General features: G+C 33.2%; 1 protein-coding gene across 4 annotated transcripts; it reads right to left on the bottom strand.

Moving 5' to 3' along the window:
* Positions 1-6,740: 6,740 nt before the first annotated feature.
* Positions 6,741-13,408, bottom strand: LOC107843563 (cytokinin riboside 5'-monophosphate phosphoribohydrolase LOG3). Of its 4 annotated transcripts, none has more exons than XM_047397204.1 (7): positions 13,058-13,408; positions 10,616-10,713; positions 10,490-10,520; positions 8,874-8,973; positions 7,557-7,627; positions 7,325-7,468; positions 6,741-7,080 (listed from the first exon to the last, which is right to left on the bottom strand). In XM_047397204.1, exons 1-7 carry the CDS (start codon positions 13,106-13,108, stop codon positions 6,988-6,990), a joined length of 588 nt encoding a protein of 195 aa, XP_047253160.1. In that variant the 5' UTR covers positions 13,109-13,408; the 3' UTR covers positions 6,741-6,987. The 4 variants fall into 4 exon arrangements, with proteins under 4 accessions (XP_047253160.1, XP_016543360.1, XP_016543361.1 ...); XM_016687874.2 differs by lacking the exon at positions 13,058-13,408 and adding an exon at positions 11,876-12,170; XM_016687875.2 differs by lacking the exon at positions 13,058-13,408 and adding an exon at positions 11,060-11,081.
* Positions 13,409-24,132: the final 10,724 nt, after the last annotated feature.

The raw sequence follows: 24,132 nt of genomic DNA, 5'->3' as shown, positions 1-24,132 counted from the left end.
ATATATATATATATATATATATATATATATATATATAGTTATATATTAATTTATAAAACATATACACATGTATACGTTAAATATACACATCTATAGAAGATATATACACATGTATACGCACCATTCAATGTATATATACTACTACTAATTAAATACACTACAATATATATACATTACAATATATATAAATATAGTTATATACTAATTTATAAAACATATACACATGTATACGTTAAATATACACGTCCATAGAAGATATAATCACATATATACACTCTATTCTATGTACATATAATACTTTAAATTAAATATACTACAATATATATATATATATATATATATATATATATATATATATAAATATATTTATATACTAATTTATAAAACATATACACATGTATACGTTAAATATACACGTCCATAGAAGATATAATCACAAATATACACTCTATATGCTACTTAATATAATAAATTAATAATACTTGGTAGTAAATTAATAATATATTAGAAGTAAGTTTTTAATTTAAAGTAGAAAACTAGAAATTCAATTTAAAATTTAAAATCATTAAATGAAAAAATATAAAAAGTAAGGACTAAGAAGTGAATGATTTTGGAGAATTTTATTGATTGCAAAATGATCCAAAATTTATAATTTACATAAATGAAAAATCTATAAATTATGTATCATTTTTTCTAACTCATGCATGTTAATATTAATGGGAACTTGCATAGGATAGTCGAAGTCAACGGGGACAAAATCATGCATTGGACTTGATTCTGCTGAGTTCTCCCGTGAAGACGTAATTTCTTCAAGTTTCAGCTCGTCGCTCGGCTTCGGTTCCATTCCTTGGTTTCTTCTTTCCGCTCTAATCCAACTTCTGAGGCAAACTAGAACATTCATTGCATTGCTTCCCAATGAGTATCGGTTGTCTCCAAGCTGTTGTCGCTCCTGACTAAAGGCGCTCTCTGATGCAATGATTGACATTGGAACATTCAAGATATCTCTAACTAATCTTGAAAGCACAAGATATTGTGTTTTATTACTCCTCCACCAATCCAACGTGTTGATTCGTCGTCTGCGATCCTCTGGCGCCGACCAAAGATAATATTTCAGCTCTTCCTGATAAGTTGATGTGTAAGCTCTCTCATCAACACTGTTCCAACAATTTAAATCATAAAAGAAATCAGAAAAATCACTATGTGCCAGCCTTTTAGAAGATGATGGCTCCTCGGGAGTATGAGGAGCGACAGTTGGAGTGATATTTGTAGGTACGGCTAAATCAAATAAATCAGCATAGTGATTATATAATTTTTCTATGTAATCCTTTGCATCATTCATAGCCGTCCACAAATCAGGTTGTACTTGTTCAGAATCATGGTTAGTATTTATTTCTAAGTTAGTATAAATAATAGTACTAAAGTGGCACATATTATTATATTTCATGCACGGATTTAACATAGCACCAACCAAGTAAATAGGGAGAATCGGAAAAAAATATTTTTTTTAATTTAGTAAATATGGCACCAACAACTTCTTTATAACCTTCTTTATTTTTATATTTTTTGAGCAAACCAGAAATATCGGCTATATATGCCAAATTATTACAAACAGTAGGATAATAAGCACCGAAAAATTCAACCGTAGCAACATAAAATTTTTCTAAAAACTTAACAAGATCCTTAATCACAACCCAATAAGAATCATGTAGCATGCAATTAGCAGAATCAACAAATGAGCCGCAATGTTGGTTAAAAGCTAATGTAATAGGAATTCTATATTTATAACAAGTTTTTAAAAAATCATACGTAGAATTTCATCTAATATCAATTTCCTCAGGCATCAATATCGGTGTAAGTCTATTTTCTTGACATTTAACTTTAAATTCTCTAATTCTCGATCTACGATTATTTTCTTAAATAAAACCAACAACAAGACGAATTTTTTCAATATAAAGCTCAAAAAACTCAAGACCATCTTTTATAATTAAATTATATATATGGCATGCACACTTAATATGAAAAATTTCAGGCAACGACAGAGATAGCGTAGATTTTAATTTTTTTATAGCAGTCTTGTTGTTAGAAGCATTATCAAAAGTAATACATAAAATTTTATTTTTGATACCATAATATCCGACAACTTTAACAATAGAATCAGCAATAAAATCTCCAGTATGTTTACGATCTTCATCATATAAAAAAGCAAGAATACGTTTTTGCATCACAAAATTACTATCCATCCAGTGACAAGTAACGATTAAATAATCATTTTTATTTACAACACGACCAAGATCAGAAGATAAGGATAATCTACATTCAATATTTTTTAACAATGTTGATAAATAAAAACAATATTGTGAATGAAGTCTAAAAATATCAGACCGACAAGTACTTCTAGGAATACCATTAAACATAGGATTATAAATTGCTTGTATATAATGAATAAAGGCATCAAAGGAAGGAAAACTAAAAGGCAAACAACCCACAGCTACCATTTTAGCTATTTCTTCCCGGTCCCTCAATTTATTATACTTCTTCGTTACCTGGCTGATTGCTGGGTCCATTCTAGTTTGCGTTGGCCCACCAACATCCCCACCACCTCGTGCAATATTTAATTCTCTTTCGTGAGCTTCACCTATATGTCTTATTAACGTACCCGTACCCTCTTGCCTGCCTCCGCTTCTATGCTTATATATTTGTTGACAAATATTGCATTGCACCTCAGTATCTGATATACGTTCAAAAAATTATCATGCAACACTAGTTGTTTTACGAGATCTTGCGGCATGGGGAGGACGGAGAGGGAGATTAACCGATTTAGATCTAACGTTAGCATTTCCTACTGCGGGTGTCTCAACAATATTTTCATTTTTTTCGTCTAAATTAACCGCAGCTACTTCATTTTCTTCTTATATACCGTAATTTTTCTGAGCTTCTACATAATTCATATCGTGAGCACCTACATCTATTTCTTCCTCAAAAGGTGTACCAAATGGTACCGGAGGCGAAGACACACGGGTATATCTACTACTTGAACTACCTCTACTGCTAGTAATTCATTTTTTACTACCACTGCTGCTTCCGGGACAAAAAATTTTAACACCTTTAGTAGCGAGGTTTCTTAATTTATCCATAGTATAAATTAAATTAAACTAAAAAAATTCAAAATACACAAATATAATAAAACTAAATATTAAACAATTAATACAATAAATAAAAATTAAACGTAAGAGATGGAACGACAATACCAAATTTTGAAAGTATCCGAAGGTTGCAACTTTAGAAACTTTCGCTCGTACTTTGTAAATGCAAAATTAAAAAATTAAAGTGAACACTTTAAGAAATTAAATATATTGAATATTTGAGAATTGAGAATCGAGATTTGAGAGAGAATGAGATTTGAGAGAGTGAAAAATTGTGTGAAAAATGATTTGAAGGTGTAGGGTATTTATAGAATTTTTTTGGGATTAAAAATAATTTTTAAAGTAATTTTTTTTTTTTTTAAGAAATGGGCCCAAACTAGCCGTTTGGACCCAAAAACGGCTATATAGCCGTTGGGCCAACGGCTAGTTTGGCCCAAATCTCAAAAATTAAAAAAAAAAAAAATTGAATCCGGGTTGGGCCGGGTCGGTTAATCGACGGGCCTGGATCGGGTTAGGTCCGAGCCGGATTAACTGAGCCCAAATTAAAAAAAATATCCGATCCGGGACTCGAAACCCTAAAGCCCTAGGGCTTACCTGGCCGGATCAAATCGGGACGGGTCCTTTAAGTGGGCCAGGTAGGGCCGGGTCAGCCCAACCCACTTGACAGGCTTAGTATAAATCATTAATTTTTAGAAAAAATATTTCATTTTTCAACATCAATGCAGAGTAATTAATTCCTTGATGAATTTTCAGAATTAAGCCAAAGCCAAAACAGAAAATAGACTCTTCAACCACCATATGCCTATTTTTTGTAGCTTCTCCACATATTCCCCAAATCAAAACCAGTTGAGCCATTCCCCATTATACATGAAAATGGGGACCAACAATATGGGGATAATCATTTTATCTACAACAATCAAAATAATGCACATGGATTCTTTTCCTTGCTATTGCAACTAACCTTAATTATCACCCCTTCCTTGATAGTAGTCCCTCTATTACATAATAGTTGTCACGGTTTACTTCTCGAAAGATAATTTGACGAATTCTTAAAATTAAATTAAATTAGGTTAATCCGATATTTTAAAATTAAACTTTAGATATTCATAAACTAAATAAAAATAATAATAAATTACAATTTTTCTTATACCAACATGATGAAAAATTCATTCTGAAATGTTAGCTAAAATTGTGGCAAGTATTTTGTAACGGAGAAAGCACTATATCAGTGTCAATATCTCATTTTGTTTGACTAGAGGCACCACTTTGAATGCCCTGAATATTAAGCAAAGGGGGCCTATTTTCTCCCCACTCTTATTGGCCCCCTTCTGTTAACTGTCTTGTTCAAGGACCATACACTATTGTTATGGTTGTCCCTCAACTGAAACCTTAACAGCAAATACCTATCTAAAAATCAGTTGAAACATGTGCTAACCCCTTCATTGTAATTTCTTAATCTGATTTTCACTTAATACGAACTTTAAGAAACTAAAGATGCATTGTATCAGAATGTCCTTTCATTTTGTAGCCTTAAACATATCGGGTGGAAAGTTAGAATTTAAGCGTTGTCAAAAAAAAAAAAATCATTCTTTTTAAAATGAATTAAATAGAAAAGTAGGACAAACAAATTAAAATGAAGGAAACATTCACTACCAAGGCAAATTCAACATTTGAAATCATTGGGTTCACAATCAGAGTGATCTCATTACTATTAAGTGTACATTTTAAGGGTTTTTTTTTTTTGGGTACATGTTTAGGTTGTATGAGTCCAAAGCAATGAGGTAACGTGAATTCATAGAACTCACCCTAGATCTAGCTCGATTAGATACACAATAGAGCCCCTCTTTTCCACTCCAACTCATTCATGAAATGAGTTAATGGTCATTCAATTTATGAATTTTCTCTTAGAAAGTTACTTAACTTTGATTTTTACTCTAAAAGTCACTTAACTATGAGTTCTTTTCTCAGAAAGTGACTCAATTTTAGTTTTTACTCCAAAAGTCACTCAAGTATGAATGTCTTACTTACAAAGTCACTTCTATTTAATTGATTTTTTTCGTTAAAATTTGCAAACATGTAGTAATTTATATTTAAAACAATATTTTTAAGAAACAAAATGATTTTTATTTAAATAATCAATTTAATGATCCGCTCATATCCAAAATTCATTTAAATGATTTAAATGTATATCTTTTTTATTTCTTAAAATTTTAGTTTTACGACTATTTTTCGAAATTCCAATGATTACTCTATACTCTAAAGTATATATAGTCATATAGATCATCAATTAGTATCCTAAAATCACAATCATTTGATTGTACAATTTTTGCTGCTAATTTTACCTCGTTGCAGTGTATATGTTATAATGTTACTAATGTTTAATAACATTTGCTAATGCTTTATATCATATCATTTCAGTTTAAAATCTATACCGTTTTCTTTTATCAATTTATTAGGAATAGAATTCACTGTATTTATTTGATACATCTGTATAGTATACAAGTGGTAATACAAAAAGTTGCATTATGATTGAAAAATGAATTCCGTAAATAAGTATCACGTTGAAAGTTAATTAAATCTAATTATCTAAATGAATAAGATTCTGAAAATCTTAAAAATTAATATTAATATTATAAGTGAATTGATATAAACTTTTAAGGATATTTTAAAATTTCATAGGGTTAAATATAAAGTAAACATGAAAATATGTAATAATATGATTCAAATGATTTTTTTTATTTCTTTTAGAATTTTGGTTTGTAATAAAGTTAGCAAATTTTAATTTTAAAAAATTAATTAAATAGGTTGAGTGACTTTGTAAAATAAAATACTAATAGGTAAGTGACTTTTGAAGTAAAAATCAAAGTAACTTAACCCTAAGTTGAGTGACTTTTGAAGTAAAAAATAAAAATGAGTGATTTTTTGAGAGAAAAGTCATAAGTTGAGTGACCATTTAAGTTATTAACTCTTCGTGAAATCGCTCGATGCTTTCTTTTTCGGAAGAAGTTTAAGAACTGTTCACTGACATTGTAGAACATATTTACAATAATCATATTACTTATCAAGTAGTTATCGGTGATAATAATGATAACTGACGTGGCAATGTTAGTGTATATAACTTAAATCCTTAATGCGATTCAATTGTCTCTGGCTTAGAGGTACTAGCTTGTCCTGATCTAGTGGATTGTGGAAAATGTGACTGTTTTTCCTAATGCAGTACAGTAGCAAGATTGAAATGGCTTCATTGATATCAGTTGTTATCAAGAAGTTGCTGCTGTAAATGAACTTGAAGATGATTACAGCTTGTTGATGCATCCATTTTCAACAATTGGATGATCTATTCAGATAGTTCTTTGTTAATATTTCCCCATTTATAAGGAACAACCCGGTGCACTAAAGATTCCGCTATGTGAGGTATCCAGAGAAGAAGCGGGCCACAAGGTTCTATTGTACGCAACCTTACCATGCATTTATTTCCACGCTTAAACCCGTGACCTCCTATTTATATTGTTTTAATTCTTGGATTAAACGAAAAGAAAGCATACTTAAATCATCAAGGACAAGAAATATACGAGTACACTGCAGACTTAGTAAACATTAGAGAAGAAAACCATATGCATATCTTAATAGTTACAGCTTACATTAAATAAGGAAAATTCTACTTGAAGGGAACAAGGGGGGGATGAGATATGTTTGTCATTTCTAGAGTGATTTACAGGGTGAAAAACAAAAAGGAACACCCTTCCCCATAACAAAATCAAGAATGTTAAGGTTAGCTTGTTCCAATAATTCGATATTTTAATTTCATGTCCTAACGCATAATACTACGCTGCAAATCCAGCTTTCATCTTGCAATTTCTTGAGCTTGAGGGTAGCCAAGTTGTTCGGTCTCCCAGCTCAACTTAGAAGCAACTCTTTCATGGCAAGGGACATATTCCTGCGATCGCCAAGAAAATGTACACGTTTAAATACCGAGTGTGATTTCAAGCAGTATAACAAAGAACAAGAACGACTTTGCATGACAATGTCGAAGAATCAGTGCATCGTAGACTAATACGAATAGGATAAATGTTCCTTATAGGCTGCAGATTAAGCAAATGTCTTTAATCCTATGTGCATGACCAATCCAGGAAAGGAAGTTAGTTTCTTGATAAAAAAATATATATCGTCTTTTTCTCTACCTCCAGTTTCTTGACTAGCTCCTTTGGCGATGGTGCTGATACAATGATGTGGCGCGCATTTGGGCTGATGAAACCTTCCTCAACAGCTTTGTCAATAAATGACAACAATGAATAGTAATACCCATCCACATTCAGCAATCCTACCTGCAAAATGAATGTTGAGCTAGAAACTCAAGTACAAGAACAAAACAATGTTGATGATCTAATAGTACATTAAAAATAAAAGATATACCGGCTTGTCGTGGATGCCTAATTGCGCCCAGGTTATCACTTCAAGCAGCTCCTCAAGAGTTCCATAACCACCTAGATGCGAAAGGAAAAGATACCGGTAGTGGTTAATGATAATGTAAAATGTAAGAAAGCAAAGTGGAAAATGAAAACATAAATCAAGAACAGAAGAATGATACAAGACATGGATTTCATGAGTACAAGGATCCTCTGCATGATTCTCAGGGTATACTGTCTAATTGAGTGTACAGTTGACAAGGTACTGTTTCAATCAACAACAGTAGTTTAATCTATTCTAAAGTTCTGTGGCTAACTAAGATGCAACCAAAAGGAATAATATTTTGACTAGTTTGAATTTTTGGTGAAACTGGAATCCTAAAGTGGAGTGAACATGATGGCTTGTTAGGTCCAGCAGACAGTTGGCATTACCAATTTAGTGATAGTGTGACAGTATTCTCCCTTTCCTATCACTCCTCAATGGCTATAAGTACATTAAAGGAAAAGAACAAATCACAGTAGTAGGTTCTCTCTCAGTGAATAAACCCAAATTTCAGTGCAAGATGTTGATAGGTTAACAACTAAGGTTTTGAATTGTTTGCTCCTTAATCATGAAACTTGGTGGTTGTGACAACTTCAAGAACCACAGATCATTCTGAAATAGTAACACTGTAGCTCTCAAGCATTACATTTTCTTTAATAGCTGTAATAAACACAACAGAAACAATCACTGATCGGCATGGTTAGGATACTCAAAAGTAATGTAATTTTGGAGAATCCAACGCCGGTGTGGTGGCATTTATGAAAAATTCGTGCAACATTGCCACTACTAACCCGTCGCATTCCTTCCCTTTCTTGCTAAACAATCAGTACTAGTCCATAATTAGGAACAGCCTTCTCATTGGAGAATGAAGGATTTTACTTGAGTTATTTACCACTCCTGTCACATGGGTGCAATTTTTTATAATGTATTCAACTAGACATATAATACATAATTTGAGCATAATTATTCTTTATGGCAATTACTTGTTCTGCACTTGGATCCAAGAGTAAGAAAATCAATTCAAGGCTATTACAAATCATGCAAAACTCCAAATTTGTATTGTTTGTGTCCTTTTAACGAGGACAGAAGAGGAATACTAAGCCAAGAGGATGACAATCTGAACTATCAGAAGAATGAAAAACCGGAGATATAATGAATCTATTGCCTAAAATAGCAAATATTAAACCACTGATTGTCTTTTTACATTTACTCTTTTAAGTATTTTTGCATAGGAATTAGCGTGCAAAAGTTAAAACTTTGACTGTAAGGACTAAAACCAACCTGGTAAGGCAATAAAAGCATCAGAGTGCCTCGCCATCTCTGCTTTCCTTTGATGCATACCTGCAACAGCCTTCACTTCTCCTACTGTTTCACCAGTTATCTGCGACAAAAAAAGAACATCGTAGTTCGATGCACTAAAGCTCTCGCTATGCACGCAGACCAAAAAAGGGCCAGACCACAAGGGTCTATTGTACACAACCATATATCAGTAGAAAAAAACATTTTTTTTTCAAGAATCAGATTATTATTTGGTAGAAAGCCAAGACCCCACGCTTCTTGTTGTAGATTATTTGGTAGAAATAATGATAAAAGATGAGGAAGAGAGACAAAGAAGTTCTTGCAGTGTAGTGAATGTTGCTGCAGTGAAGCAATGATGAGTACTATTTCAGAAAAAAAGAAGACGTAATCCCAAAAATGTCTATAGGGTCAGCAGCTCCAGAAGAAAGCAGTCTTAGCCTTACTATACACCTTCATCAGTTCAAGAAATAAAGGTAGCACGATTCACTAAGCACCCGCTAAGCGTGGAGTCCTAGAAAGAGTCGAATCATAAAGGTCTACTATACACAATATTAATACTAACAGTGCCACATGGTAAAAACTTTACCGATTACGCCAAGGCTATTGTGACAAATAAGAGTTGAAGAAACAGCCAAGGAAGAAAACACAAGAGCTAATACTGATCTCTGAAACACAGTGAATAAAGCTTTGTATACAAGTAGGAAAAAGTCAAGAAAAACATACTATATGGTACCTAAATATACATAATACTCCCCCTGTTTCCGAATAAATGAATTGTTGGAGTATTTATTGATATTTCAAAATAAGTGAATTGTTGAATATTTTCCAAAATATTCGACAAGCAAAAGAGACTGTAGTTTTTTCTTTTTTTTTTTTTTGGGTAAAAGAGACTTCCAAGGGTAAAAATGAAAATTTATATCTCTGATATTGTTTTCTTAATCTATATGCCAAAATTCAACAATTCATTTATTTCGAAACGAGTACTAGTGAAAGGCCAGATGTCACAGTACCATTGTATATGGATAAGGCAATGGACAAGAAAGAAAAAATAAGTGTCCACACTCCTTCACAGTGCCCAAAAAATTAAGAAAAGAACACAGCATAGAACTTACTTCCTTCATCCCATTTTACCCGTCCCAAATTAAGATGACATAGTTATTAAGAAAACAATGATTGATAATGTAACTTTACCATCTTTCTCCTCTTAATTGTGTCTTGTTGTTAGTTTCAATATTGATGAATGATTAATACCAAAGCACCATTTATATTTTTAATGGTACTCCTCTTTGCAACATTTTCAAGAATGCTAATAACAAGGAATAATCAATTACACTAGGGGTATAATGGAAAAAAAAAATTGTCTAGTCTTGATAAGTAATATAGGACATATAAAATGAAACATCAAATTAAAAAATTTAGGACGGATAAAATAGGACGGAGGAAGTAGTAAACACCCTCTTTGGTACATCAACTGTACAGAACCATTATCAATATTTAAATTAGAACCAATAGTTTAAACTCAAAGTATATACACTTTAAACATGGATTATAAAAGATTAAAGAGTACTAATACTTTTTCTTGATCATAGCATACATACCTCTCTAGGCATGAGTGTCTTGGGAATGACTCTGCAGACAGACAATAACATGACAAAAATTCAATTTTTACATATAAAAAAGGAACATTTGCATTGTAATTAACATAGAAGGCATCTTTTTCTCACCCAATAACATGGCGACCACCATCATGAACTGCTTGTGAAACCAAGCCCATTAGGCCTATGCTGCCTCCTCCATAGACCAAATCAATATTCCTTGAGACCTTCCATAAGACAAGCACCAAATCAAAACAACAACATAGCCACTGAAATCACACCAAGTAGGCTCCGGAGAGAGTAGAATTTTCCAAAACAACCTCGGCGCAAGTGAATGAAAAATGACAGCAAAGAAAACACGACAACTAATAGGAAAGCAGCGCAACACATACAAACGAAGAAACAGTAACATCAACAAACAAACACCAGATCAACACCAAATTTCTAAAAAAGAATGATAAATTAAAGTTTAAAGTTAATCACTTTTAAGTCTAAAAGCATATTTTAAGTTGTCTAATGATTGTAAAGAAGAAAAGGCTAAAAGGGTAAAAATGGATTATAAAATAAATGTACTTTTTAGTGCTATATGTATGAAGAAGATAAGAGAAGGCATAAATACAAAGATTGTACAATGAGAAAATATGATAGAAAAGGACCCCATAAGAATAAAAATCCTGTAGATGAAAGTAACTGGAAGTATAGATGGCACAAAATGTAAAAATAAACTAGCACTAGAACCCGAAAACCTTGTTATATTTCCCATGTGTTAAAATCAAAGCAACTTGCACAAAAGAATGAAACTTGTCATCTGTGTTATGCTAGCACACACACACACACACACAAAAACAACTTGCAGAAAAGAATGAAACTTGTAATGAGTGGTATGCTACCACACACACAAAAACAAACACACACACACACACACCACAAACCACAAGAAACAGAGAAAAAAGCAGAAATGCTCTGTCATTTGAGGCACTGCATGTAATCCCTCAGCTCAAGAAACAACATATTTGCAAAAAAAAATGAACAAAGTAGGGTTAATGGAACTAAAAGTTGAAAAAAAAAAAATGAAAATCATTCTAAGCTACGACTCTTCAAAAATGTCAACCGGCTTTAGATTTTTCAAAAATAGTGTATTTTTGAATAATCCAACATAAGTACTGCTTTGAAAGTGAAGAGTAGCGTAACTTAGTTCTCAAAGAACTAGACATTTACTTCAAAAGAAAGACCCCATTTTCGTGGAAACGTCAAAAAGCTACAATCTTTATGCAAAAACCACCAAACTGACATGAAAAAACAAAAGGGTCAAAGATAAAAAAAATCAAGAAAACAAAAGGGTGAGGGGGTATTGTTGATTGTTGATTGTTGAAGCTTAAGCTAATATACCAATTCTTTGCCAAGTTCAATGGCAGCATCTTGATAACTACTCTTCTTGCCTTGACTACTCCCACAAAACACACAAATCCTCTTGAATTTCGAACCCTTTACATCACTCTCCCTCTCCATATTTTGTTGTGACACTGTTTGTTTGTGTTATAGGAAGAAGCACTTTTTGGGTTTTTGCTAATTATATGATAAAGTAAGAATATTGGTATGTTATTATTCTCTTTGCAATCTGCTAAGAGAGAGCAATATATATAGAGAGAAAGCTGAGAGCTTATAGGCTTGTAGATATATACGTGTACCATAGAAGAAAAGTTGCTATACCTTTTTACCTTGACCACTCACAAATGGTTTCTATGTACCAGCCGTATTCTACGTCACCCAACAATTAATTATATTTTGTTTTATACTCAATACTCAAGTCTACCACCAGTAAAAGCGTTTTTCGGTTCAATAAACCTTTCGTTATGCGTAAACGCGTGGAAAGGATTTGATCACAGAGGTCTATTGTATCATGATCTTCTCATCGCATAGGAACGACTTTATCAGTTACTCCAAGGCTCTCTTTCAAACCACTAGCGGACCATCTAAATCCACAGGACACTTGAGTGATGCCGCTTCCCACTATCAATACCAGATAACTCTATTCGCTAAAATTATGATAGATGAATTGGGATTTAACTCTTGTTAGCTTATTAGTTGTGTTTTTTTACTGTCGTTTTTTTCTCCATTACTATTTTGAGTAACAACCACTCCAATTTCAAAAGATAGAGCTAAGGTATACACTATCTTTCCAAGACCTCATTTTGCGGAATCCATTGGTATGTTGTTGTTAGGCTCTTGTTAAACACTTGACGTTTCTTAATTCATCTCATATATATGATTTTATTAAGTTTTTATGGGATGGGAAAAAAGTTCGGCAAAATGCTCATGTTTGCCTAATAGACACTTTAGCCTGGATGGTGGTTTGCCATGGTTCATAATGTATGATACAATATGGTATGATATGGTACAGTATGGTATAATACCATGTTTGAATGGACTGTATCACTCATTATGGTTTAATAATAGTTTTTTTGTTTGGTTTAATGGTATGGTATATGGTAACAGGTAAATTTACTAAAATGCTCATAATTTTTTAAAAATTTAAATTTATTAAAATTTATTAATAAAAGGAAACCTTACCGTAGTATTAATATTTAGCCATCTACGTCCATCAAAGAGCTGCTGAAACATGGTTTCTTCTCAACTCTTTGCTCCGACTAAAGCAAACCTGCAAAAATCCTTCCACCAACAATTTTTACCACTGAGTGCTCCCGGTATGGTTCCTTCAGAGCAGGTTGAACTTGATTTCTCTGATGTGTTTAGTTCGCCTCCTTGTCTGGCCTCAAATGAAACAAGTAATAGAATGTCTGAGAATGTGGTGTTTCCAGCACATATGAGTGAGCTTGTTTATGATGATCCGGAGATTGTACACAGTAGATCACATTCTTTGGTTGGTCCTTCTTCGTATAAAAATCAGGTACTGAAACTTGGGAGGCGGCTCACCACTCATAAAGCAGAAGATTCGCTGGAACTGGTAGAGAATGTTATCGAACAGACAATTAAGGAAGATCAGGGTTAGCATGTATTTTGTTGATAAGGGTAAAATAGGATTAAATAAAATTATATAAGGGTATAGTTGGAAAAAAAAATTATGGCATACCACCAAATTGGTGGTTCAGGAAATTGGTGGATTCCATAGTTATCAAACATGGAAAAATACCATACCATACCATCCTTTTTAATAAACAATCAAAATAAATATGATTCACATGATAACCATATCATATCATGGAAAACCACCATCCAAACAGACTGCTACTAAGCGTTTGGACTCATAACTTTAGAAAATTAACAAAAATTCATGAACAAAAAATATTTTTTATCTTCTTCTAGAAAAAGATTTACACTCAAAATTTATGACCAACGGGGACCTTAGATAATATTTCTTTATTACATGAACATGTACCAATTATATATGTTTTTCTCTTGTTAAGTTACAATATTCTAATTGATTTATTCTTTAGTAAGATTGTACAAGTTGACCGCGGTCAAAAGAAAATTGTACGTAACGGAGTCCGTTTGATAGGACAACACTCTTTTATTTGGTTGAGTTTTTTCGTTTTTTATTTCATTTGAACTTCGATATCCGCATTGGATTCTCGATTAATTCAAATTACGCACTTCAAGGTTCATTCTAAATTTGATGCTCCCAACAAAATTTCTTTATATCGAGCACTGAAATCTAAGACCTATAATTCATGGTGGAGCAATCTCACAGTATATGCTAACTTATTTTGGTTTAGTGACTATATCACACTTCTGTAAATGTATCCCTATGAGAATATTCTGGATTGACATAACATTGGAAATCCAATTCCTTAATATCTTTAATATTTATATACGTGTTAGAAGACATTATTATAAGAATAAAATTATTTTATCTTTAGAAGTTAAATGGATTAAAAGGATATTTACATAATTTAGCATGTTTATCATTAAAATATACAAGAAATTTTTATCAGAATTCATGCCACCATTTTACATATTACTTTTGAATCTTAACCTTCAAATCAGGTGATTACTTTTCGAACTTCAAATCACTTCGATAACCTAATTTAAAAACCGTCAATTTCTACACAAGGTCGCAAAGTGATTATTTATGCAAATCAGCCTTGAAACAAATTCAAATTTACACGTGGATTCAGTCGAGGTGCATAAAAATTGACACGGATACTATGATAATCAATAATGGTAAATAATAATTATAATAATTAACTAAATAAAATAGAAGTGTCCCTAAGATACGTTAGTCACACAATCTGACTTCATGAGTCAATTCAAGTTATTTTGATAAATCTAACCGTTTTTCATTTAAATTTAAAGAAAGTCAAATTACATGCCTGAAAAATAAGTATTCTCTTTTTCATATTTGTATAATTGGAAGAGTAAATACTATTATATGAATGATATATATGTATGCATATACTAGCTTCCCACTTTTAAATGAGTGTTGATATATAAGAGAACGAAAAGTTACGGAGATATATTGTCCGGTCAAAATATACACAATATATACATTATATATGTATAAATATGTGTGTATTTAATACTGATAAAGCATATACAACCAATATATGTTGTACTTATTTCATTTTTCTTAAAACATTTCTTGAAAGATATTCTCGATCCTACTAAACACCCTATATATCCAGTGCATAACCCAGTAATTTTAGAGTCTGACTCTATATTTATGAATGCAAAATTCACTAAATTGTTAGGTATCGTTTGATACGTGATACGTGGGATAAGGTTGATATTTTAGGGTTAAACTTAGAAAAATTTATACCGTCAATAAAATGCGGTATAAATTTTATTCCACGTTTAATCCTAGACAAGTAGACATTTCACAGTATCCCATCAAAGTTGAAATTATTTTATCCCACCTCCTAAATAGGATAAATTAGTTTAAGGATCATAATTTTGGACTAATTTCAAGAAAATTCAGTCTGCGAACCAAACGATTCCTTAGAATTTGAAACTCAAACTCATAAATTTAAATCCTCATTCCTCAATCTATCTCTTATTATATAAATGTTTGTTCTTCAGTTTTGCCTTTTTTCACCTGCAACTTGAAAAAAGCTTACCACCTTTTCAACCTCATAAAAGTTTTCAAATGGATATTGCAATTAGAAGATAGGATACTAGTAACTTGTAACAAATTTAATTAACAAAGCAATGCATAGAATATACTAGCACAATTTTTTATTTATACATGTTATTCTTACGTAGAGATCATATTAATTTTTTCTTTATCGTTCTAATTTTATCAGATCAAACGTCTCCATATACTATTACTACCAAATTGTATATTATGGGCAATAAGTATATGGGAAAATGGAATGGAGGCATGTGGGAATAGCCATGGAGGTGTGTGGTAAGATGATTGAATAACTAAAAAACATGTGGGTATTTGTGTATCAGTCTTGTACCCTTATACACTAGACAAACTTGTTGTATTCTTGGGAAACATTTCAATTCTTTTTTCATAATCCCCATATCACTTCACTTACCATGTTGTTCCCAATCTCCATTCCCTATGTATATAATTACTCCACTTCCATCTTCTATATGGAATATCCCTCTTTAATTTAAAAGAGGAGTTTGGTAGATGGGATAAGGATTACTAATCCCGGAATTAATTTAAAAGAGAAGTTTATTTCATATTTGGTTGAAACAAAATGCATGAAAGTTATTCCAGGATTATAGTGTCTTTCTTATCCCTCTTTGAGGGTGGATAACTAATCCCGAAATAATTAATTTCGAAATTAATAATTCGAAGATATTCCAACCAAACGATCCCTCAAAGTATTACGAGTAGTTTGATGACTGGCTAGAGATATGTTGTTGTATTAGTTATGCGTGAGTTTATGTATTAGTTTAAGCATGAATTATGTAAATTTAGTTATATATGTATTGATTATTTTATGTTCTGAATAATACGTAGATTTTCTCACTTATACATATATTTAGTTAAGCAGATCTCTAAACTGTAAATCAAATGTCGTTTTAGTTGTGTTGATTTTATATATACATAGTAAAAGAATGATATCAAACATAGTATTACTTATTCATGATTTAATACATGCATACGTGAGCTCTCCTAACCAGCTACCAAATGATTCCTAGGGAAGTGACAAGATCTAATACATGTATACATAGATAGAAGCAAAAATCAAGTTAAATGACACATTTAAGTATTATGACTTTCAATTGGGTGTCTTATTTTCTTTTTCGTCTATATTTTAAAGAACGTCACTTTCTATATTTAGTAACTCTTAATTTTGAAATTATATATGATACGTTTAAAAACACAAGATTCAAACAACATCTTGATACATTTTATATTATTTTAATTTAAGATTATAAGATTTAGAATCTCTTGTGCTGCTTCGAGGCTTAAACTCCATACTCGTCAAACAAAGAACAAAAAAGGGCAGTCCGGTGCACTAAAGCTACCGCTATGTGCGGTGTCCGGGGAAGGGCCCCACCACAAGGGTGTATCCTACGCAGCCTTGCCTTGTACTGGAGGCTGTTTCCAAGGCTTGAACCCGTGATATGGCACAAATGGTCATCTTATCTTTTGATGACATCTTTAGAGGCCAACACATAGAAGCTCAAAACTTGGTCACCTTGAGGATACGAGAACATGCATGGAGGACCCGTTTTGAGCATGCCATTAAACAAACCCGTGTATAGAAGATTGCGTGGGGGCTTACATTTGATGCCAATTCGAGACTACAAGTTTTGAAGTGTGACCCCATGGTTTTGGAGCATGGAAGAAGCACCCTTCATTAAGGGTATTTTGGGGTGTGCACATGTTAAAGAAACAACCCATGACCTCTCCTTTCATTAAGGGTATTTTGGTTCATTATACTATGTAATAAGCTAGGTTATATATAGTCTCTTATTAGGTTTTTTCTCTTTAATTGTTTAATGATGAAAATATGAGACATTGAAAATCCTCTTTCTTGAGAGTAGACCACCTTGGTGTAGTTCTTAGTTAGGGCTTGGACTAGCCATTGTAGCTTAGGGCTTGGAAAAGCCAATATTATTCTTTGCTTGGAAACGGTGGATCTTGAGGTGAGTTGATTCCCTTGGCGGTCACCGTAAGAACTTGGTGCTTGTTAACGTGTTTTGTAGAGGTTTTAGGGTTTGATACACTCTTTAGTTGCTACATTACAAGTTCTCTCTGTGTCAAGTTATCTATCTCCTTATCTTTCAAGTTTGTGTGTTTGTTGTTCTCATTTGATGTCTTGTACGCGTGGACTGTATTTGTGAGTTTGTGGAATGTTTTGGTGCTCATTTAGATACCGTTTGGTATCATTTGGTATCAGAGCCATCATTGATTTCGTTCCCACAGATCAATCTTGGGCTTGCTATCTTGAAAAATCACAAAAATAGTGTTGAAAAAATTGAAAAACACAAAAGAAAAAAAGTAATTTGTCCCATTTTTATGTTTGGGCCGAGATTTGAGGCTTTGTTTTCTTGTGTTTTTTTTGTGTTTTGTTGTTTCTAGTGTTAGTCCCTTCTTCACTAACACTAACAGAGTCTACATCTAAATTTTGAGCTAAATTCAAGTGGTTCTTGAATGTTGGAAGGTTGTTGATATTGTTGTTGAAAATTGGTGGCTGAAAAAATATTTTGTTGATGTTGTTGTTGAAGATTGGTGGCTGAAAAAATATTTGGTTGATGTTGTTGTTGAAGATTGGAGCTTGAATATGTGTTGTTGATGTTTGGGAAGTCCAACATTAACCTTAGAACTCCAAGATTCAAAGTTGTGTTCTTGGTGTTCTTCAACATCTTCATATCTTGTTGAAGAGAAAGTGGTTTGTTTGATCTAAAATCAAAGAAGAAAGAAGGTGTGGTCTTTTTAGTCTTGAAACACATTTCAAGACTATTATAAAAGAAGAAAGGGAGCCAAATGACTATCAAAAGGTCTTATTACCAAAAGAAAGAAAGGGGTCTTCCCAAGACCTACAAAGGAGGAAAGAGGGATAAAGGCTTCAAAAGTGTTTTGCCAAAAGGGTGAAAAAAAAGTCAAGCCTTTTATTTGAACATTGAAAAGCCTCTAAGTCTTGTTGTTTCCCACCCAACCCGAAAAGACACTCTTCCAATTAAACATTGATCAATACAAATTGAAAACAAGAAAAAAAATTCTCAAAACTTTCGACAATTTTCAACAACCAATGAGAGGCTGCCACGTCATCACCGAAAGTGCTTAAGCTCAAAAATTTTAGATTCTTAGTTTCATTTTATTGTTTCATTAGTTTCATGTCTTGATTCTAGAATTAATTAACAACTAGTAATCACCTACTTAGTTGTAGATTAATTGTAAAATTTGTTTCTTTCGTGTCTTCATTATTTATGTGTTTTTCTCGTTTTTAACTCGTAGTAACTTCTTTGTTTCAAGTTCGTAAGTAAATTTTATTTTTTTGTCTTGAGTCGATCAACAAGAATCCATTCCGGCCGCCAAATAGAATTAACATCCTATTGACTATCAGAGTAGAAGCAACTTTCAATATTTACCGCTCCAATTGTGAGAATCACAAAGGTGGGTGTATACGAGTGTTGGTGAGGAGCTTTTACTACTAATTTTGTTTGTTCATTGTGTAGGTACAAAGGTGATATAAGGGAAACATATCTTCGATAAATGAGGATTATTGTGACTACAACATAGGAGACTATGATTGTAGTGAGGGTTTTTATGGCTAGAAGTTGAGGGAGATTGCAGAGGCTATGAAAATAGCCATGATCAAAACTTGGGCAGATTTGAGAGTTATGGTTTTGAGGGAGAAAATGAGGTAAATGAAGTACCTAGTGCTTATGGTGAACTTGGAGATGATATAGGACCTCGTGATAGATCTTATGATGACATTGAGGCATGTGAGGAGTCTTACACTTCTCACTCCGAACCTAGATTTGGTGTTAGGTATAACCCTTTCGTTTGCAAAGCTTGTGAGAGCTATGATGAGAGTACACGTGAGGAGTATGAAGATTCATATCCTCCACCTTATAGTACTTCTTATCAAGGTCGATATAGTGTGAATGGTTATACTAGCTCTAGTGAAGGTTATCCAACGAGAAGAAAGGGGTATGCATCTTCAAAACCGAGAGGTACTCGTCTGCCTTACAATATTGATCCGAGAAGGAGTGTACACTCTAGAAAAGTGACCATTTGTGGGATACCGGGCTGCCTCATTATGTTAAATGCTAGGTACTATAGAAACTACATCCTTCCATCATGGTTGACTACTTGGGGTTATTTCGCGAGCCTTTACTTGTTTCATACTTCTTGGACGGGTTTAAGGCTACCAAGAGGGTCAAAGTTGTCTTCTCTCAATTTGAATACCATGAGGATGTGTGGTGCGAGATTCTTTCATTGATATACGGTCATGTATTCTTAAGTGCCAATTGGTTTGCACAATATAGAGTTCCAAATGTGCAAAATTGGCCTAATGTTGTAAGAGACCGATGGGAAAATCACCTTGTGGCATACATGTTGCCCAAGCCGCAAAGAAAAGTGAATACTTACTCCAATCCGAATACTTATGAGAGACAAAAGAATGAGAGAAGTAAGGGTGTTCAAGGTGGTAATCTGAGAGTGGAAAAAGGAGAGGTTATGTGGAGCGAAGTGAGGGGATTGCCACCAAACCGCGCTAACATTGTTTGTCCTTCTATTTCTAAGGACATTTATGTAGGTACCGACATGGCAAGTGAAGGAGAGCAATGCCGAAGTGAAGTTGCTGCCCAAGCTTACGGAGGACCTTCACAACATAGCAAAGGAGAGTCGACTCAAGAACTTCAAGGTAAAATAGCTAATTCTTACACTTTTATGCATGTGAATGATAATTGTGTGGCTAGTAGCCTATTGAGTGTGAGTAGTAGTTTACTTATTTGTGAGTCTAATGATTCTTTGCCTTTTGTTGATGATGTACATATTATGAGTGTGGATACACTAGTTAATCCTATTGATGAATTTATGTCCACATAGTGTTGAAGCCTATATGTTGAACGAAAGTACATCGTCTTGTGTAATTGGTGTTGATCAACCTATTTGTGAAAATTGTCCACCACTTGAGTATGTGTGTAATGTGATTAATGAAACTCAAGTGAGTAAAGTATTTGAAAAAGTTGGTCAACAAAAGAGGAGTGAACCTGAGAGCTATTCTTGGGACAATCTTGTGCTTGAAACTTGATATTGATCTCTTAGAGAGTGAGAAACTTGCTTGTTCCAAATCTGCCCGTGGGTTGGATCATGCACTCTTTAGGTATAATGTCTTGTTTGAAAATGATATAAACACTCCTAATGAGCATAGTGGTGAAAAAGATGGTATAGCTTACCTTGGAGGCTATAGCCTATATGTTAACCCATTATGGTGTGACAACATTCCTCCTAAAGATGGAAATCTCTTCTTGGAAGATGAGAGTACTCTTAAGGGTAAGGAATGTGTAGTTTTAGAAGTTACTCCTTCTACTTTGTGTGACTTTATTGTTGAGACTACTCATGGTGATGATTGAGAAACTAGTAGTGAGTACACACATAAGGACACATTAGTAGAAGTCGACTTAAGTGATACTTTTCTCTACACACTATTTTCTTTCGATGATATGTATACTATTGTAGAGAGTATGTCATTTAGTTTGGGTGGAGACCACGGGAAAGAGGAGTATTGTCTAGACCCGTGTCTATGGCCACTCTTCCCGTTTGACCCCGATGCCAAATATGAAAATGGTAATGTTGGTGCACCCAACTTGTTGCTTGGTCTACATGACAAGCAAAGTGTCACTCTTGGTGACTCTCATAACCAAATCCTTCGTACATCTTTCATTGAGTTTTTAATATTTCATTCAAAGGATCCTTGCTTATATTTCAAATATGTGCAACCTTGGCATGTTGAGATGATTTGTTGTGCTAACCCTAACCCTCATGCCATGAGGAGTTTGTATTTTTTTGTCCTCTCTTTGGTTTTGCAAGGTTTGGATTCGAGGTCGAATCCTTTTCCAAAAGGGGAGGATGATACGGGACAAATAGCCATCTTATCTTTTGATGACATCTTTAGAGGCCAACACATAGAAGCTCAAAACTTGGTCACCTTGAGGATACAAGAACATGCATGGAGGACCCGTTTTGAGCATGCCATTAAATAAACCCGTGTGTGGAAGATTGCGTGGGGGCTTACATTTGATGCCAATTCAAGACTACAAGTTTTGAAGTGTGACCCCATGGTTTTGGAGCATTGAAGAAACATCCTTCATTAAGGGTATTTTGGGGTGTGCACATGTTAAAGAAGCAACCCATGACCTCTCCTTTCATTAAGGGTATTTTGGTTCATTATACTATGTAATAAGATATATAGTCTCTTATTAGGTTTTTTCTCTTTAGTTGTTTAATGATGAAAATATGAGACATTGAAAATCCTCTCTCTTGAGAGTGGACCACCTTAGTGTAGTTCTTAGTTAGGGCTTGGACTAGCCATTGTAGCTTAGGGCTTGGAAAAGTCAACATTGTTCTTTCTTGGAAACGGTGGATCTTGAGGTGAGTTGATTCCCTTGGCGGTCACCGTAAGAACTTGGTGCTTGTTAACGTGTTTTGTAGAGGTTTTAGAGTTTGATAAACTCTTTAGTTGCTACATTACAAGTTCTCTTTATGTCAAGTTATCTATCTCCTTATCTTTCAAGTTTGTGTGTTTGTTGTTCTCATTTGATGTCTTGTACGTGTGGACTGTATTTGTGAGTTTGTGGACTGTTTTGTGCTCATTTAGATACCGTTTGGTATCAACCTATGACCTCCTGATCACATGGCAGCAGCTTTACCACTTACTCCAAGGCTCCCCTTCAAACAAAGGCATAAAACAAAACAAAAGATATTTCATTAAACTATATCATATATCCATTCCTATTTATAAGAGTCCACCTTTTTAGATTGACAATGTTAAACGGAAAGCAACACACATTATTTTAAATAATAATTGCTAGTTATTTATAAAAGGTATAATCGATAATCTGAAAAATTGAACTCGGGCTACATATATGCAACGGACTAACATATTAAAATATATCGACTGTATATATTTATTTATTTTTTAGTAATATAAGTTAAATCCTGATTAAGAGTACCAAATATATATGGTGCTCCTATGTCAACACTCAAATGTAGGGTCAATTTTGCAGCAATGGGTTCAGACACACCACTACTTTCAGCACGAATTAAACATGGATAGTTGATAATTTTCAAAAATATTTATATTTATTCTAACTCTACATACTGTGATATAATGGGTGAAATGCTTTCGTCATTAACTAGAAATCCCTAGTTTAAATGGTAGTAATGAAGACTATCTAGTAGAGAGTTATGTCAGGATCTTGATTAGTTGGTCAATAAACTTCGAATATAGATTTTAAAAAAACTTAAAAAGGAGGTCAATCATAGTTAATCTATCGGAAACAACTTCTCTACCTCATTTCTGAGTTAAGGGTATGGGCTGCATAAGTATGCGAACTAGCCGTAGGAGTTCAATATCAATTATATATATAATTATATATATATATAAGAAAGTAATTTTTAATCATATATGTATAATATAATCTTTCGCCAAAGTCGGTTCATCCACTAGACATAAAATGGCTCCACCCTTATGCTCTCTACCCTCTTCAGAATCCACTTTACGAAAATATACTCGGTTTGTTGTGGTAGGTCAGCCATCATTACAAAAAAAAAAATAGTGGTACGCTGGATTTCCACACGTAGTATATTGTTTGAAATGATAGGGGACATTAGGCTATGAAGTACAGGCAATTATAATTTATAAAAACATATTATTGCTGCACAGTACCAGTAGTACAACTTTTTGAGGCATAAGAAAATAAGGTTTATTATCTAATTCTTGTGACTATGTTATGGGCCTATATTATTTTTATCATACTGTACAAGTGTATATAGTAATGAAAAATGAATTTTGTTATTCCTGCTATTACCAAAAATTATGGAATTGAGAGTAATAAGTTAGCCCGTGTTGTTTAAACTAATGTGCCTTATAAGAGCATTTTCAAATCCCAAGGTTGTATAAAGAGCAATATATAATGTGTGGATCTGTCTTCATTTGGTTCACGGACTAAATTATCTCTTGCTAAAGGTGCAGTCAATTGATGATAAATAAATTTATCGTCAATTGAATATCGTATAAATTTCATTTCAAAACTCAATTCTATATATCTCACCTAATTCCACGTACCAAACGATTTGTGTTTTGTCTATCCAAATACAGCACTCTCTACAGTATTATATGTTTATGTTTAACTAATATACAGGAGTGTAAAGAAGTTTTACTCTGTCATTACTTAAAGGTTAATTACAAGTAACTTTTTTGAGCAAACAGTGAAAATTTATAGAAGGGTGTTAAAAAATGTCACACATATATAATTTTGAACCTGTGATTAAGGCAATTTATGAACTTATTGCCACTTTATAGAGTTTTCCCTTATGTGAATATAACGGATTCAACAGATTTTATATAATATAAGAGAAGTGATTCCGATTTAGTGAGTCTTTTCTTTCGTGTTGAGTTTTTGCCCTAAACTTCAACTAAAGGAGTTCAATTGAACCCCCTTTCTTCAAGCTAGCTCCGGCGCCACCAATAGCAAACAATGATAGGTAA

The sequence above is a fragment of the Capsicum annuum genome, chromosome 10 (genome assembly GCF_002878395.1).
Source record: "Capsicum annuum cultivar UCD-10X-F1 chromosome 10, UCD10Xv1.1, whole genome shotgun sequence".
NCBI classification, from domain to species: Eukaryota; Viridiplantae; Streptophyta; class Magnoliopsida; order Solanales; family Solanaceae; genus Capsicum; species Capsicum annuum.
The sequence above is the reverse complement of the archived record's forward strand: the minus strand, read 5'-3'. Positions and strand labels throughout refer to the sequence as shown.